At 41.4% G+C, this 16,251-nt stretch overlaps 1 protein-coding gene across 3 annotated transcripts; it reads left to right on the top strand.

Moving 5' to 3' along the window:
• The first annotated feature begins 11,909 nt into the window (after positions 1-11,909).
• Positions 11,910-14,806, top strand: TRAPPC5 (trafficking protein particle complex subunit 5). 3 transcript variants are annotated; one of them, XM_048491877.1, is made up of 3 exons: positions 11,910-12,014; positions 12,136-12,294; positions 13,327-14,806. In XM_048491877.1, exon 3 carries the CDS (start codon positions 13,331-13,333, stop codon positions 13,895-13,897), a length of 567 nt encoding a protein of 188 aa, XP_048347834.1. In that variant the 5' UTR covers positions 11,910-12,014; positions 12,136-12,294; positions 13,327-13,330; the 3' UTR covers positions 13,898-14,806. The 3 variants fall into 3 exon arrangements, with proteins under 3 accessions (XP_048347834.1, XP_048347836.1, XP_048347835.1); XM_048491879.1 differs by lacking the exon at positions 12,136-12,294 and having other exon boundaries at positions 11,939-12,014; XM_048491878.1 differs by lacking the exon at positions 12,136-12,294 and having other exon boundaries at positions 11,960-12,066.
• The last annotated feature ends 1,445 nt before the right edge of the window (positions 14,807-16,251 follow it).

The following is a 16,251-nucleotide window of genomic DNA, read 5'->3' as shown; positions in this document are numbered from 1 at the left end:
GTGAGGTCACAAGGAAGATCTTATCACAGCAGTGTGGGTAACTTCACTCAACATTGGGAGGCAATCTACTTGAGTCCTAATATTGCTTTGCTTTTTAATGACCTTTAATTCATGTTGAGCCTTTTATGTATCACACAGGATAAATAAATGCTATAGAGCAGTGGTGGCAAACCTTTGGCACTCCAGATGTTATGGACTACAATTCCCATCAGCCCCTTCCAGCATGGCCAATTGGCCATGCTGGAAGGGGCTGATGGGAATTGTAGTCCATAACATCTGGAGTGCCAAAGGTTAGCCACCAAGGCTATAGAGACATTGATCACCAAATAGAAAGTGAAGTGGTCTTCGCTCTACCACATAGAGAGCACAGAGAGGCTCCATGAGAGGGAGAAAGAGTGCCAGCCACCCAAAATGATTGCCCCATTAGTCTGGTGCTGCTAATAGGGCAGACTGTATTCAGACCTTGTTTCCTTGTGGAGTAGTTGGCTATCTCTGCCTCTAATAATACTATCGCTACTATGTCTGCCTCCCTTGTATCATATTAAATGTGCTAATGGTTTTCAAGTCTGGGATCTAAAAGCTGTATGCTGCTCCATGCACATTGCAAGGGCTAGCTATACACATGGCCCAAACTGGTCCATTTTGGCACATGCAAAACACCAGAAAAGCCCAGCCAAAGCTGAAGGATGCTAACACAAAGCGGCAAGGAATAAGGAATTATCTGCAAAATATTTTAAAGTAGCTCAAGTGCCATAGCAAATAAAGAATCTTTACAATAAACATACACTGCAAACTACGAATCAGTATTTCAACCCACATGAGTAAGAGTTCAAAATAACAGAAGTCATATAATGTCAATTTTTCAAAGGTCTTTCATCAAACCTCATGAAACTAACTTACACAGAGTCACACTAAAGTACTCTAACAACAATAGAGCACACCTGTAACCCCCAGGACTGCCAGAGGGCAATCAATTTGCAATTTAAAGGGGCAGTTTTAAAGGTAGCAACTGAAATACAGGTCTTTATTTAAACCAATTTTATAACTGTTTAACAAAAAAATTCCACTTCGTTTCCTGTTGGAGAACTCTTTTTATATCTATATAGTCCTTATAGTGAGATTGTAATACATATAATACTACAAACCTGAAATCCTTAGGGGACTCATTATTGTCAATAAAGTGTTGAGTTAAAGGTGCATCCATTCGTCTGGTTTTTATTGAACTAATATGCTCATAGAGTCTGCTGCGTAAACAATGAGTTGTTATGCCAACATAGGGAAGATGACAGGGGCATTCCAATAAATGCACTTGAGCTACTTTAAAATATTTTGCAGATAATTCCTTGTTCCTTGCCGCTTTGTGTTAGTGTCCTTCAGCCTTGGCTGGGCTTTTCTGATGTTTTACATATTGCTTGCGCTACACTTTTCGCTTTGTTTTTTCCCCATTTTGGCACGTTACACGCGTGAATAGGGCCTTTTATTCCTACCCTGTTTGGTGTTCCATCCAAGGGAGTACGACTACCTGTTCCTGCCAGTATCTTTGGTGTAGTTTTGTCCCTTATGTATTCAGTATAAGAGCACTGCCCCCCCATGTGGTTTTAACTCTTGAGGCCACCAATGATTGCGCCATGGTTAATTCCACATTCAAAGAGGTGCCCTTTAAGAGCTTGGGAGGTGCTCACCTCACAGGGAACAAGTAGGGGAACAGTCATGGGGGGACAGAATGATAGAATGCCCAAAGGAATACCTGAAGTGAAATGAGGGAGAGAATGAGGCAAACAAACTAAAGGCAAGGAAGAAGGTCTGGACCCTCCAGTTCCTGACTCATCTGGCCTTTTGGCCCATCTGGCCCATTCCTAGATAGGTCAGGCAAGAACCCTTGTGACTGTTGTCCTAGTGATGTAACTGAGAGCCAAGATGTAGCAGCACCAAGATGGTATAAATAATTTAATCACCTCTCCAGAGTCCATGTTTGCTCTGATCAATGGCCATGATCTCCCTGCACGGCTCAATATGCTGAGGTGAGGCAGCTGCTAGGGCCTAGGATTTTTGCCCCCGGCTCAGTTGCTAGAGTCCTGTGCTCCCAGCTGCACATACTACCACTTCCACCACAGAAATGGCTGCAGGTAGTCATGTGGCTGTGAGCATGGGCAGTGGGAAAACCTGCAAGAGGGCAGGGGAAAGATATATAGGCAGGTGAGGGGCATGTGCAGGGGGCCTGATGATGGAGACTCCAAGAAATCTCTGGCCTGGACTCACCTTTGGCATTGTATCCCCCTGAAATCCCCATCCTCCCCAGGCTCCATCCCCAAATCTCCAGGAGTTTCCCAACCTGGAATTGGCAACCCTATCCCCCACTGGTGGCCATGGGGAACCTGGCACCTCAACTGGGGGCCATGGCACTTATAGCTAGCCCTGACTGTGTAGAAGCTTCAGTATATGCCAAATAGGGGAGCTCAGCTCTGCATTCAAAATGACAGTTAAGGCCTGTCCCTCATTCAAGTTTGCTTGCTTTAGTTCACAACAGTCCCATGTGTACTGTTTTGACAACTCTGTTTCTTCAATCCAGACCATGGTTTAGACTGCTGTAGTCCATTGCAGGACTTGGTGTGAGCAGGAACAGAGAAAAGAAGAGTTTTGATTTATACCCCACCTTTCTCTCCAGTAAGGAGACTCAAGGTGGCTTACAAACACCTTTCCCTTTCTCTCCCCACAACAGACACCTTGTGAGGTAGGTGGAACTGAGTCTGAGACCTGTGACTAGCCCAAGGTAGCCCAGCAGACATCATGTGTAGAAGCGGGAAATGAATCCAGTTCACCAGATAAGAGTCCACTGCTCTTAACCACTACACCACATTGAAGTTCTCACAGCCTGAAGACTGTGGCTCCAGACAGAGACGGAACTTATTAAACTGCGCTCCTGTTTAAAACTATGCTGCCTCATTTTTTTGGCCTAGCATTAAGGACATAACACTATGATGTCGCTTCAACTGCTTGTGACAGAGGGCATACAGCAGGGGTGCTGTTTCATGCCTCCAACCAGAATGCAGCCATGCAAAAACAGATCTTCACATATATATTTGAATTGCAAACATAGCCACAAACCACTCCCATGGAGGGAAGGGTGGCTAACTCTTCCCTCTCGGCATTTTCCTTGATTGGAAGGAGCCCACTTTAGGTACCCAGAATGGGAGAGGCAATACCACTAGTATGCTGGTTCTTTTTTTTTATCAGGCAGCTTAAAACTCCTAAACAGGGCAGGAAAAGTTAAACCTTCTTTTGTAGCATCATAGTCCCAATCCATTATCACTCCCTTTCAATGATTTCTTTTTGCAGCTCAATGACATTACATGTCACGAGAGGTTTGGTGGTATGAATAAAATGATTATGGTAACTTCTCTCATTCCCACAGGCGTTTCTGTGTAACAAGAATCTCCGCTCTGACAGCAGTCCATGTTTCAGACCATACATAGTGTTATAATAACTGAAAAGGGAACCACAACAAATGCTCTTGAAACACCTGTTTGCAACGGAATCTTTTCTATATATCCAGGAATAGGTCTTTGCTGTGAAGCTCTTTCTAATGAAATTGCCCCATCACCACCACCAATAGAAATGCATACATGCATACAGTCTGAATCCTTATGGCACCGTTGGTGATTTTGTAACATCTTTAGTCAAACCATCTCCCACTACCAGTCAGGAGACAGATGTCTTGCCATTAGCAAATACAACTACTGATTTCTATGGTTTCCAAGGCAACAAAAGGTGGACTAGGTTCAGGAACAATGGCTATCTTAGGTGATGGCAGTGAAATTAGGTCAAGTGCACAGGGTACCAAATGAAAGACTGCACTCAAGACTTCCAGTAGCAACAGCTGGGGTGAAAAGGTGACCATCTTAATAAAAAAAACCTCCTAGCTTAAAGACTATTATTTTACAGTCAGTAAATGAAAATTGATATTTGAATTCACAGTAGAATCATGGTAGAATACAATTCAACTTGTGTTGCTCTTGTTAATACTACTAAAATGAATCCAGTATTATTTACAACTGTACAATCCAATCAAAAATACATAGTCACAGCAGGCAACAGACCCCTAGAGGGGGATCATCTCCCCACACCTGCAACCCCTCACTTCTTCCATTAATAGTATCTCTCCTGATTTCTTTGAAACTTTGCCGCTGTAGCCTTTGGCAACTGTAATTGAACCCTGGCATAGAGGAAGTGGTGTGTATTGGTATCTGGATGATAACATCTCCCTATGCCAGGGTACATTCAGAATAGGGAAACTGAGCAAAAATAAAAAAGGGCCAGGGTGAAGCAGAAAAGTGATTTAAAAACTATAAATCCATGAGCATGACAGCATAGAATCCAAATGCATGCAGTTTGACTCATTTTATCCTCTTTCTCCTTCTATGCTGCATGATGCCACAAATTCCTCCCCACACTCATCAAAGAATCCACACCACCATAGATCCACTCCATGTGGCAACTGTTCCTGTTTTTCTAGTTACAGTATTTTGTTCCACGGTGACATAATTGAGAAAATAAAGAAAACCAAGTCACAATGACATCAATTCGAGGGGGGATGTATGTGGATAGCATGTCGTATCCCAAGCACCATGATTATTTCAGCAAATTAAGTCATAAAGCCCAGCCAACAGTCTCCATGTTATTTATAACAACAAAAATGACAAAGAAATCTCAATTTTTAGCAACAGCAGAGATAAGTTGGTGAAAGACCAACCAATTTATTGTAATCATGGCTATCTGTGATGCGCTGAGCCACCTAGCACCTTTCTCAAAAGTTTTTAGTTTGCTATCAAGTAGCAATGAAAAGTTTTACCTCTGATGCATAGTTCTCCTATGTTCTTATAATTCTACTAAAGCAACGGTTCCCAAACTTTTTCAGGCTGCCACCCCTGGGCTCCTAGGCCACATCCTTAGTCCCCCCCCCCCACACACATATGAACACACACGTCTTTCATGGTATTAGGTCAACTGCAAATTCAAATCAACTCCTAACACTATAAACACACATATATATTTCTCAAATAAAATATGAGCTAGTAGGATAAGTAAACCAATTTATTGAGCTGTTTTAGCAATATGAAACGATATGTTTGCATCTCACCGATTAAGTCTTCACAATTTTAATGGAATGGATGTGCTTGATGCAGGGATATCAACTTCTCAACAGACTGCAATGCACTAAGAAGTCTTAGATGCCCACATTCAGTAATTTTCAGTCTTTTTCTCTGCTTGGAAGGAAGCTGGGTGACTGCACTGAAGGCACGCTTTACTAAATATGATGTTGGAAAGGTAGTAGAGCACATCTTGACTTTGTCCCACAGGGCAGGTCATGAAGGTCTTCTTGAGAGAACCATGTAAATATTGCACAGAAATTGAGAAATAAAGATGCATTTATACAGCGGAGAGAGCACTGCTGCTTTTCCTTTAACAAAATCTTGCCTTGCAGAGCAGAAGCAATGGGGCTTTTTGCCTTGGCTCTCCCCCACCTCCGCCCCAGGCTACACAACGAGGAGAGGGCTATTGCCAAAAAAAAAAAAATCTTGCCAATAGGTCTTTTTCCCTTCACTTCCCTCCACCCCACCCAGGATACATAGTGAGGAAAGTGCTGCTGCTTCATCTTTAAAGCTCACCAGTTGCCAGGATGGAAGGACAAGAAGGTTTTTTCGCCTGCCAGCTGGCCCAAGAATCCCTGTGCTGCCCCTCCCACTGCCTCAAAATTCTGTGCTGACCCCCTACTGCCCCAAATTTTTTCACTGCCCCCCTTGATGTTTTCACTGCCCACTTTGGGAATCCCTATGCTGAAGTAACTTGCAAAGAGAATAAAGCTCGCACACATACTTCCCCAATGACTGTGTGTTCCTGCCATACACATAAACAGTGTAATGCTAACTACCATCGGTAGCACTGCAAGCAAATCCCTTACCTAATACAGGTGCCATGAATTATTAGAAGAACATGAAAAGACACTGTGAAATGCTCAAAATCCAATTACTATGGCAGTTATATTACACATTTGAAACGATTCCCAATTTCGGACAATCAGGAGTGTTTGCAAGGGTAATTTAACCTATTTGGAAGGGAGGCTTTCACTGTGAAACCAAGCACAAATGCTATGATTACTAGCTGCTTTGGAAAGCATGCTTCCTTTTCATTGAGATACTTTTGGGAAAATGCAGGGAAATAGGCTTTTCAAGAGACATTTGGTTTTGTATACTATTGTTCATAAGGTTTCTACCCTACGAAGTCTTTTTCCTACGATTGTCTTAATTTTCCTCCTGAAATTTAAACCAATTTCTTGTTTTATTCTCAGTGCCAAGGTTCTCCAGCTTTCTGGTAGCCTTTTGAATATAAATATGTTACATGTATTTTTGACATCATGTGTTTGTGAATCTGGATCAGGTCCTCAAAGACCCAGAGTCCTATGAGACTTTAGAGGAGAGAGATGTAAAAGAATAAAATAATTTATTAAACTGCAGCAAAATAGTAGGTCCTCAGACCAAAGCAGAAGCAAAACATACATTTCAGACACTTGGGTTTATGGTGGTTCATACATCAGTCAATAATATATCATCAAGAACCACTAGTTACATCACTTTGTTCGATCTTTTCCCTCAACAATACAGATTAAGACCCTGTTGCACTATTTGTACATCATGCATGACCTATGTAGGTCTGATGTGTTGGAAAGTGCTGCTGAATCTTTCAAAAGGAAACTTTCAGTACTTACCACGTGAGAATTGGAAAAAATGCTTTTAGATGCAGTGTCTTCAGTTTTGAAAACCAGAGTAATAGATCTAGACTGTAGTTGATTTGTGACATATTCACATAAATTTGGAGGGATGGGGGACTAGAATCTAAAATGTTAGACTAGACTCTAACATTTTTCTCTTGGCCTAACCCAGAAGATGATTTCCCCCCATCATTACAAACTTAGTGGAAAGTCCTATCAGATCAAGTGCGACCCATTAGCCCTGATTGTTCTTCTTGATGTTGGGAATCCAGCTTCTCTACCTGACCATGAAGGTATGAAAAGATTTATAGGCCTATTTATGTACAGAACAAGTTTTTCCTTGTTTCTCTCTGTTGAGCCATATCAATGGCTAGGTTTAACGTTCTGCCCTCAGTGCTGGTATATGGTAGATTTTTAAAAATAGAGGGTGCGAACAGATTCTGCTCCTGTAACTCAAATCAACTGGCAACTTTAACCCATTCCTCTTCCATTGCACTAAATATGAGGGAATTAGGGGGAAATATGCAAATGCCCTTCTCTTGAACTGTGACAGGATATCAGATACTCAAAAGATCTTATACTTGCTAAATAATTCTGATCCTGTAGTTTGGAATTGGTGGCCAAGTTTTTACTAGAAATTATATACCCTACAGATAGCTCTGTTCTTTTTTAATTTTGTTGTGCCAATTAAGAGATTCTCTATTATTATTTTCTTTGGGGATTGTTTTTTTTTTTAAAAAATTGTATCCTATCTGTATCATCCTATATGCCAATAAAGACTTGGTGGTTGTTGTTGTTTCTTTGTGTTCCTGATAACTGACCATTTAATTATCTGGCCATGAATTTTGCTATGGTTTTGTTTTGCTGACTAAATTACTTGCATTTACCATTGCAACTATGTTTGACATCTTTGTGATTTTCAATAGATTGAGATTGAGTTGTAAATTGCGGTTGTGCCAGTGAAGTAAGTGTATTGCTGGCAGTTGTGGGTTTTCTGGGCTGTATGGCTGTGGTCTGGTAGTTTTTGCTCCTAATTTTCATGCCACAGAGAGAAACACACCTCACTGTGACATGCCTCTGAAGCTGCCAGCCATAGATGTGGGCAAAATGTTAGGGGCAAAAACTACCAGACCATGGCCTCACAGCTTGGAAAACTCACAGCAGCTAGTGGATTCCAACTGTGAAAGCCTTCAGTCATATTTTAACTGTATTTCTTTTTCACTAGCAGAACAACTAAGGTATATTTTAATTTATTTATCTGATTTATATCCGGCCCTACCCTGACAATGTTCAGTTCAGGGCGGTGTACATGTTTAAAACAACGTACTAATACATAAAAGTTTATAATTATAACAATCTTCAATAAAATATAAAGTGACTGACCTGGCATTTAGTAAGATTTTATAGCTTGGTGGGTTGTTAATATGGTTACCAGCATCACTTTGGCTGGAGGAAGAGCCAGAAAGGACAACAGAATGCAATTGTCTGTTGCCCCTTCCCTTTATCTGGCCTACTTCTCCTTCCCGCCCTCCCCACCACCACCACCACACTATATCTCCCCCTACCACACACACCATGAATCACAGCACCATCTTTCTAAGCACATCTCTTCCACTAGCAGCAAAGAAACTTATAAACAAAAAAAGTAAGGGCACACCCTTTATGGTTATGTAACAAAAACACACACACACAACTAATATTTGCTGTACAAAAGTCCGGACCTTTCACCTTTCTTGGAAAACATAAAACATAAAGCAAACATAAATTGAGACCCACCTCTCACCTGAATATGAACAAAACAGACACACGTACATTAATTCAGCCTTTCAACTCTTGCCTTTTGGCTCACAACAAGCCAATGTGATAGACTATAATCTTGTCTCATATCAAAGCATTGCAAAAACTGGAACATTAAAATCTCAGGGAGCTCATTACCTCATAAATGTGTATATTATTATTATTATTATTATTATTATTATTATTATTATTATTATTATTATTATTATTATTTATTGTATTTATAAACCGCCCTCCCCCAGAGGGCTCAGGGCGGTGAACAAACAAATAGATAGAGCACAATAAAAAACAAGTTATAGATAATCATTAAATATGGCTCTATATATTAAAATCAACCCCCAATTAAAATGCAGCATCTTAATATCAGAACTACCGATGGCGTCCTACTCATGGTCCCCTAAGAGAGGGGGGAGGAAGAGGGAGGGGAGGAACGGCAGGGTCCACAGGTGTTAGAAAAAAGGGAGGGCATCAGCGGCCGGGCTCCCCAAAGGCCCGGTGGAACAGCTCCGTCTTGCAGGCCCTGTGAAATTCAGTAAGACCTCAAGTAGGGCCTCATGCCAGAAGTTGGAGAGGTAGAGCTGCCTCCACCAGGCAGGGGCCAGAGCTGTAAAGGCTCTGGCCCGGGTGGAGACCAGCCGTATCATTGAGGGGCTTTTAGTTCTTACTGGTCCAGTTTTATCACAACTTACTGCTATTCTATCTGTGTCTAGGATCTCACTTTCTTGTTGTGTTAGGTCAGGGGTCCCCAAAATTTTAGAGCCTGCAGGCACTTTTGAAATTCTGATAAAGGGTGGTAGACACAGCCACAAAATTGCTGCTTCAGGAAGCAAAGCCATCCACAAAATGGCTGCCATGGGTTATCATCAGCCACTCAGGCCCTTTCTGCACATCCAGAATAATGCCCTTTCAATCCACTTTCACAATTGTTTGCAAGAGGATTTTGCTGTTCTGCACAGTAAAATCCAGCTGCAAAGTGCATTGAAAGTGGATTGAAAGTGCATTATTCTGCATGTGCGAAAGGGGCCTCAGAGTAGATCCTAGTGCTATAATAACAGCTGCTGCCAATGCAGTGTTTCTGAAAATCTGCACAACCAATGAAATCCCCAGTGGTCAATCAGAAGTCTTGCTGGACAGAAGCCCCACCTCAAGCCTCTCACGTTCTTAAAACTACTTGGGGGGCACCAGGGTGCCCACGGGCACCACATTGGGGACCATTGCTCTAGTTAATTTTATCTGCTGTTTTTGAATTGTTTCTCGTGTTTTTAGACTTCTTTTTATTTGTTCTCGGATAATTTTTAGTATTTTTATTATGATAAACCCTAACCCTAAATAAATAACAAAAATGTTTATGTGAATTGCCATTAATGTGAGCACTATAACTAGTCCACATTTATGCTGCCTCCTGCTTCTGAACTTAATGGATGTTTTTGCCTCATGCTGTTAAGATATTATTTCAATCAACTTTTTAACAATCAACTGTTTGGAAAATGGAATGTATAATTTTGCCTTCATGCATCACTAGTGGGCTTCTCTTTTATCTCATGTGATCGTCCTACATGAGTCATGAAGGCTTGGAATAAGAAGACATTAGCAAGCACAACTTATAGAATAAAGCTCTGCTGCCTATCAACTTCCAGCCTTGGGACTTCCTTAGTCGAAGCCATTAAACAGAATCCTTTCCCCACCCCTGATTTAGGTAACACTAACCCCTGACCTGAATGGCCCCCCTACATTTTCACATTCTAAATACAAATTCAAACAAAATCCATCACAATAAAAGTGACAATAATAATAATTATATAACTACTTGTACATTGATTCAATCATGTAGGAAATTCATTGTCTGAAAATCCATTTGATGGTTTTCCATCCTACATCCTTCTGATGAAGATATATTTTGAAATAGAAAAATATATTGGATACCTGTTTCCTGACAGATTCTTTTTGAATTCGTATATATGTTGGGATTTGCAAGTGTCTGTCACAACTCAGTTATAAAAGGGTTAATTGTTTGTATGTAAACAAGTTGCTGAAGTCACTCTTTATGACCTGATCTATTGATTAGCTATTGGTCAGTCAGATAGCCATTGCTTACATGTTAGTGAGCACATACATCTGAAGTTATAAAGTTAACTCTGTTTCTTTGTTTGAGCAGACAGGACACCAGAGTGGAGACACGAGGTAGACGACATCATGTGAGACAGCAGATAGGTAGCAAGATGTAACCAAACATACAGGATTGTAGATGTGTATCAGGAAAGAAAGAATTTCTTATTTTATCTCCATGTAACCCTCCCTTATACTTAGTAAACTCATTTATAAAAAGCAACTGAGAATCTGTCTCTGTTCTACTCTGCTTATACACACACAAACACACACGCTACAATTTAGCCCATGTGGAAGGACTTTTGTCCTAATTATTATCATGATGGATTTCTGTCTCAGATGATGAATCTGTCTCTGTTCTACTCTGCTTATAATATCACAAATGTTCAATAAACATGCATACAATTCTAGCCCACCCATGTGGGAAGGACTTTTGTCCCACTATTAATACACATGATGGATTTCTGTCTCAGATGATGAATCTGTCTCTGTTCTACTCTGCTTATACACACACAAACACACACGCTACAATTTAGCCCATGTGGAAGGACTTTTGTCCTAATTATTATCATGATGGATTTTGTTTGAACTTATGTTTAACACATGTGAATTCATTCTTATTCTAATAATCATAATTTCCATTGATATCTCTGTCCCAATAATTTTTTTAAACCAATTATGTATCCTGAGCTGTATGACCATAGAGCATGATGCTTCTTAGTATTTCTTTCATTCAGCTCTCCTTCAACTTGGCCAACTCTGGATGGCAAATTCCTGAAGAATTGGGGGTGAAACCCGAGGAGGGACCTCAGCATGGTACTTTTCAGCATAAGTGTTGCCAGACCCCACCAGGAGCAGGGAGTCCACTGCCCCCAGGCCTAACCCCCTCTCACCAATCACCTGGCCAGCAGAGGGATTTACTGTCAACCCTAAGCTGCTGTCCCAGAGATGCGGAAATGACTCCATCACATTGCCAGAGTTATAGCCATCTCTGCTCTTCAGATGCACATTTCAATTGCACCAGCTGTAGAGAATGTTGTAATCACAAAGAGTAGCCACTGGAGGGAGCCAAAAGCACACGTTACATACATCCGGCTGGCAGCCTTTTGCATGCTAATATACTGTTTTCACTATAGAGATGCTAAAGCCTAGAGGTATGCCACAGTGCCCCCTTAGATAACCATAGTCAATTTTAACGGGAAGTTCAAGCTCCCTTTAGACTTTGACTCGTTGCCATAGTGAAACTTCCGGTTTACTGTCTCTTTCATTAGAGAACGTTGACTCTTTTGCAGCGGTCGTAAAGGACGGTGAATAGACGGAAGTGAAAGTCAAGAATTACTGTCTGGTAAATGGAGTGGGAGTGGGAGAGCGAAGCCTTGTTTGAACATAGAGAGCAGGTTAGGAAGTGAATATAAATTGTGATCGCTGATCTAGGCCCCCCCCCCCCCTTCATTCTCTGGTTTTAGCCTCAGTCCTGCTGGCAAAGCTCGGATTCAGTAAGAGTGGGAAGATTCCCCCCGCACCGCCCCGAAAAGAAAACCCCAACAAACCTTGCCGTGATTCCGGGTGCAGCTGTTCTTGGTGAAGGGAATCGTTTCTCACACCTGCACGACGAGCGTAAAAAGGTAGACACTTGGGTTAACTTTCATGGGCATCTGCTAAAAGATGTGTGTGTGTGTGAATTCTTTGGTAATATTTAATTCCTTCACAGAACTACAATTTCCAAAGTTCCCAGAGAATCAAAGTTGATTTGGAGTTGGAAGTTTGGCTGCACTTTTAAGACTCTGCCACTACTTCATACTTGGTTAATTACAGGGATTAGAGTATTGATAACTCGGTGTGTCAAATGGAATTATAAACACAGAGTAAATAAAGTATTTGGACTAGACCAACTAGTTTTAGAACTTAGATTTCTTATTCATCTGACAATGATTTTCAGAAAATAAAATAATCTTATTTGCTGATACATTTGATATACATCGTATGCGTTCTTTGTGCTAGAGTAGCATACATGGGATTTCCCCCTTCCCCTGTTTTTTGTCCCATTACTCTTGTAAATTAAGTCAGATGTAAATAATTAGATTGAGATCATCTGGTGATCTTTATAGATGAACACCTCTTTGAAACAAGAAATCCCCAGTCTATGGGCTGGATGCAGCAAAGTGACAGCAAAAGGCACGGACTGTTGGAGATCTTCCCTTCCCATCAGAAAGGCATTCTGACCTCAGGAAATCCTGATTCCAGGGTTGTGGCCTCCACATGGTGTAGTAGCCATGTGGGTCAGTGAAATGCAGTGAGGAGGGGGATGGGGCAAAAATCACCATCCTTGTCTCTTCCAACAGCAGAGCTGTGCTCCCAGGACAGGAGGGAGTGACTTCATTGCAATTACTCCATTCAAGTCTCCTGGGAAAGTGGGTCAGAAGAAGCTGCTGTGTGAAGGCAAAAGCAGGGAACATTTACAGGCCTTGTGTGAGCAGACTTCTATTTCCAGCCCTGTGTCGCACCTTGCTATATGATAGTATCTTATAAGTCTTTTTAAAAAAACTTGCAAAATACCATTTAAAGGCTACTACATAAAATAATTCCCTGTTTAAACTACTGTTGTACTGATTCAGACAAATGCTTCTGGTGTAAATAATCTTTTCTTTTCTTGATAGCACCATGGATGCACGCTTTACTCGTGGGAAGTCGGCTATTCTTGAGCGGTCGCTCACCCGTCCAAAGACAGATGTCAGTCTTAGTGCCTTTTCACTTCTCTTCTCTGAGATTGTACAGTACTGTCAGAACCGGGTATACTCTGTCTCAGAGCTTCAGAATAAGCTTTCTGAACTTGGCCAGCAGGTGGGAGCCCGCATCCTGGATGTTCTAGTGATGCGGGAGAAAAATGGTAAGCGAGAAACTAAAGTCATCAACATCCTGCTCTTCATCAAGGTGACTGTGTGGAAGGCGCTCTTTGGGAAAGAGGCTGATAAGCTGGAACAAGCCAATGACGATGACAAGACCTACTACATAATTGAAAAGGAGCCGCTCATCAACACGTACATTTCAGTGCCCAAGGAGAACAGCACTCTTAACTGTGCCTCCTTCACAGCTGGTATTGTGGAGGCCATGCTCACCTGCAGTGGTTTCCCTGCTAAGGTCACAGCCCACTGGCACAAGGGCACTACCCTCATGATCAAATTTGATGAGTCAGTTATAGCACGTGACAAAGCTCTGGATGGCCGCTGAGCACATGCTGTCTGAATTAACCTGAATTGCTCTGTATATATGTACTCTAGCAGGATTTTGAACTTGTTGCCCTGGCCATGTTTGGGCTGCATGTAGTGTGGGAAAATCAGTCTATTTCCTGTTGTTATATCTTGTACATTAGTTCTGTCATTGAGTCTTTCTTCATCAGTGTCACTGATTACGCAGGACTATTTCAATTTTCAGAGATCTTCTCTGATTGTGTTCTTAAACTTTGCAAGACTGAATGTTGAACAGGCAGTGGAGATGATACTTTTTGCTGCCACAATGTATCTCAGCCTGTGAGCACGCTAAGCTTTGTGGACATATGTATGATTTAAGGCATCTTTCTCTCCCACTGTCTTGTGTTTCTTTGTTGCTGATCTTCCAAATTTGCACCTAGAGAATAGTTCTGAAGCATGAATGCGGATGGTCTGTGTGCATTTAGAATGATCTCAGAAGTTCTCACTGTCATGTTTTTGTTGCTGCTGAGTTAGCCTCTTTGAGCTGTGAAATATTATGGGATTCTTGCTTCCAAGGATAAGTTGGAACCAAAGCCATTTTATTCTGCTGACACTTGATCAGCTGCTGTGAAGGCATAAAATCAACAGAGTTCTAAATCTAGTACTTCCCTTCTCTCTGAAGTTAGGCTTGGAAGGTGCCAAGCAGTATATGTTTGACAGTTGAACCTTAGGAACATTCCACGCTTAAGTCACAATGAATGTTTTGTTATTTTATTGTTAAAGGAACAAGAAAATACCAAGACCGTATGGTGGAAAGAAGCTTGCTTGCTGAGCTATTTTTTAAAAATAGTTTGAAATTGTTCCATTAAATACAGTTATTATACTAAAGTTTCTGAATTGTCTGTCCTTGTTGCTCTCCTATCCAGTTAATAAAATGTTGAGTACCCATTCTGAGGGGTTTTTTTGTCTGCCTTTCTGATCTTAAGATATTTTAGTGGCAGATTACAGATTATGATCACCTTTTTTAAACAAGGGGATAATAGTGGCATTTGTCCAAAAGGAGTGGACCTGACCCGAGTTATTCACCATAGTGAATAGAACAGCTAATAGGGGAGATCACCAATCAATGAACAATTTGTAAATTTTGGCTGGAATACCGTCTGGACTAGGTGCTTTGTTAGATTTAAAGTCATTAATTAATAACCTTATTTCGTCTTCTGTGACTGGAGGCCAGCAGGGAACATCACCAGTAAAAGGGGAAACATCCCTATTGGTGATATCTGTCTCATTACCAAACAGGTCAGAAAAATACTTGTGCAAGGTATGGGACTCGATGTTAGAGACAGAAGGGACAGATGTACACATTCCATTGGTGTCTAGTCATCAAAAGCCTCTGGAATCATTCAACTGGGCTGCTTGAATGAGAGTGCTCTATTTTATACTAATTTGCCTGCAACGATTTTTACAAAGGAGGAGTGATAGATAGCTCTTGAGTGTAAAATATTCCTCGGGTAGGTTAGCTTCACCCTCACCTATAGGCAGAAAAGATCTTTCTCATATGCTTTTTGGTTGTCTTGCATTCCACAGTGAAGTTGGGACCTGAAGTTGCCTTGGGGGAACATGGGCTTTGATTGGAGTTGCAAGGGCCCCAACCAATGATTAAGTCAGATTCTCAAATTTAGCAATGCAGTCATCTAAGGATAAGGATGACATCAGAGCAGATCTGCATTGCATCAATAGAGGACTGTGAAGAAGAGAGTATTGATATTCTAGTGTACTGAACCATTATTTACTTTTGAACGTTTCGGTGGAAGAACGTTTGCTATATGGTTTTCATGTGATTCTGAAATAACATAGTAATGCCTTGTTATTTGGGAATGTGTCTTTGAAAACTAGAGGGACTGGATGGGAAAAGGTCATTTCACTAACGGTGGAGGTTTCTTCTGATGCAAGGAAACTTCTTCTGTTACCCTAAGTTGGTAGTTTCTACTTTGGTTGGGGGATTTAGTTGGAGACAGAGAGCGAAAGTGGGTAACTGGGAATGGGTGATAGTTACTAGTATTGAAGGGATGTCCAGGGAAAGCAGAGCTGAAGAGGAAAGTGACCAGCGTTTCCAGGAGGAGCAAAGGGAAGAGCCCACACACAAGTGGGTGTGCATGCAGGGATCCAAGACACACACGCACACATTACAAATGGCCAAAGGACCAAAATTTATACTCCAAAATAGGTCTTGAGGGGTGGTATAAGGCATTCTGGCAGGAAAGGCAGAGACAAAGAATTGATTGCTTTTCTGGGATTCTAACAAAATGTTAGGAAAGGCTTGATGAGTCGTCATAACCCAAGAGAATGCCTGGACTAGTCTCTTGAATGCTAATGGATTGCTGGGATGGATGC

The sequence above is a fragment of the Sphaerodactylus townsendi genome, linkage group LG03 (assembly GCF_021028975.2).
Source record: "Sphaerodactylus townsendi isolate TG3544 linkage group LG03, MPM_Stown_v2.3, whole genome shotgun sequence".
NCBI classification, from domain to species: Eukaryota; Metazoa; Chordata; class Lepidosauria; order Squamata; family Sphaerodactylidae; genus Sphaerodactylus; species Sphaerodactylus townsendi.
This window is presented reverse-complemented; position numbering and strand designations above follow the sequence as displayed.

Excerpts from the sequence above, each read along its gene's own strand:
- TRAPPC5 (XM_048491877.1), top strand. The coding sequence starts at position 13,331 with ATGGATGCACGCTTTACTCGTGGGAAGTCGGCTATTCTTGAGCGGTCG.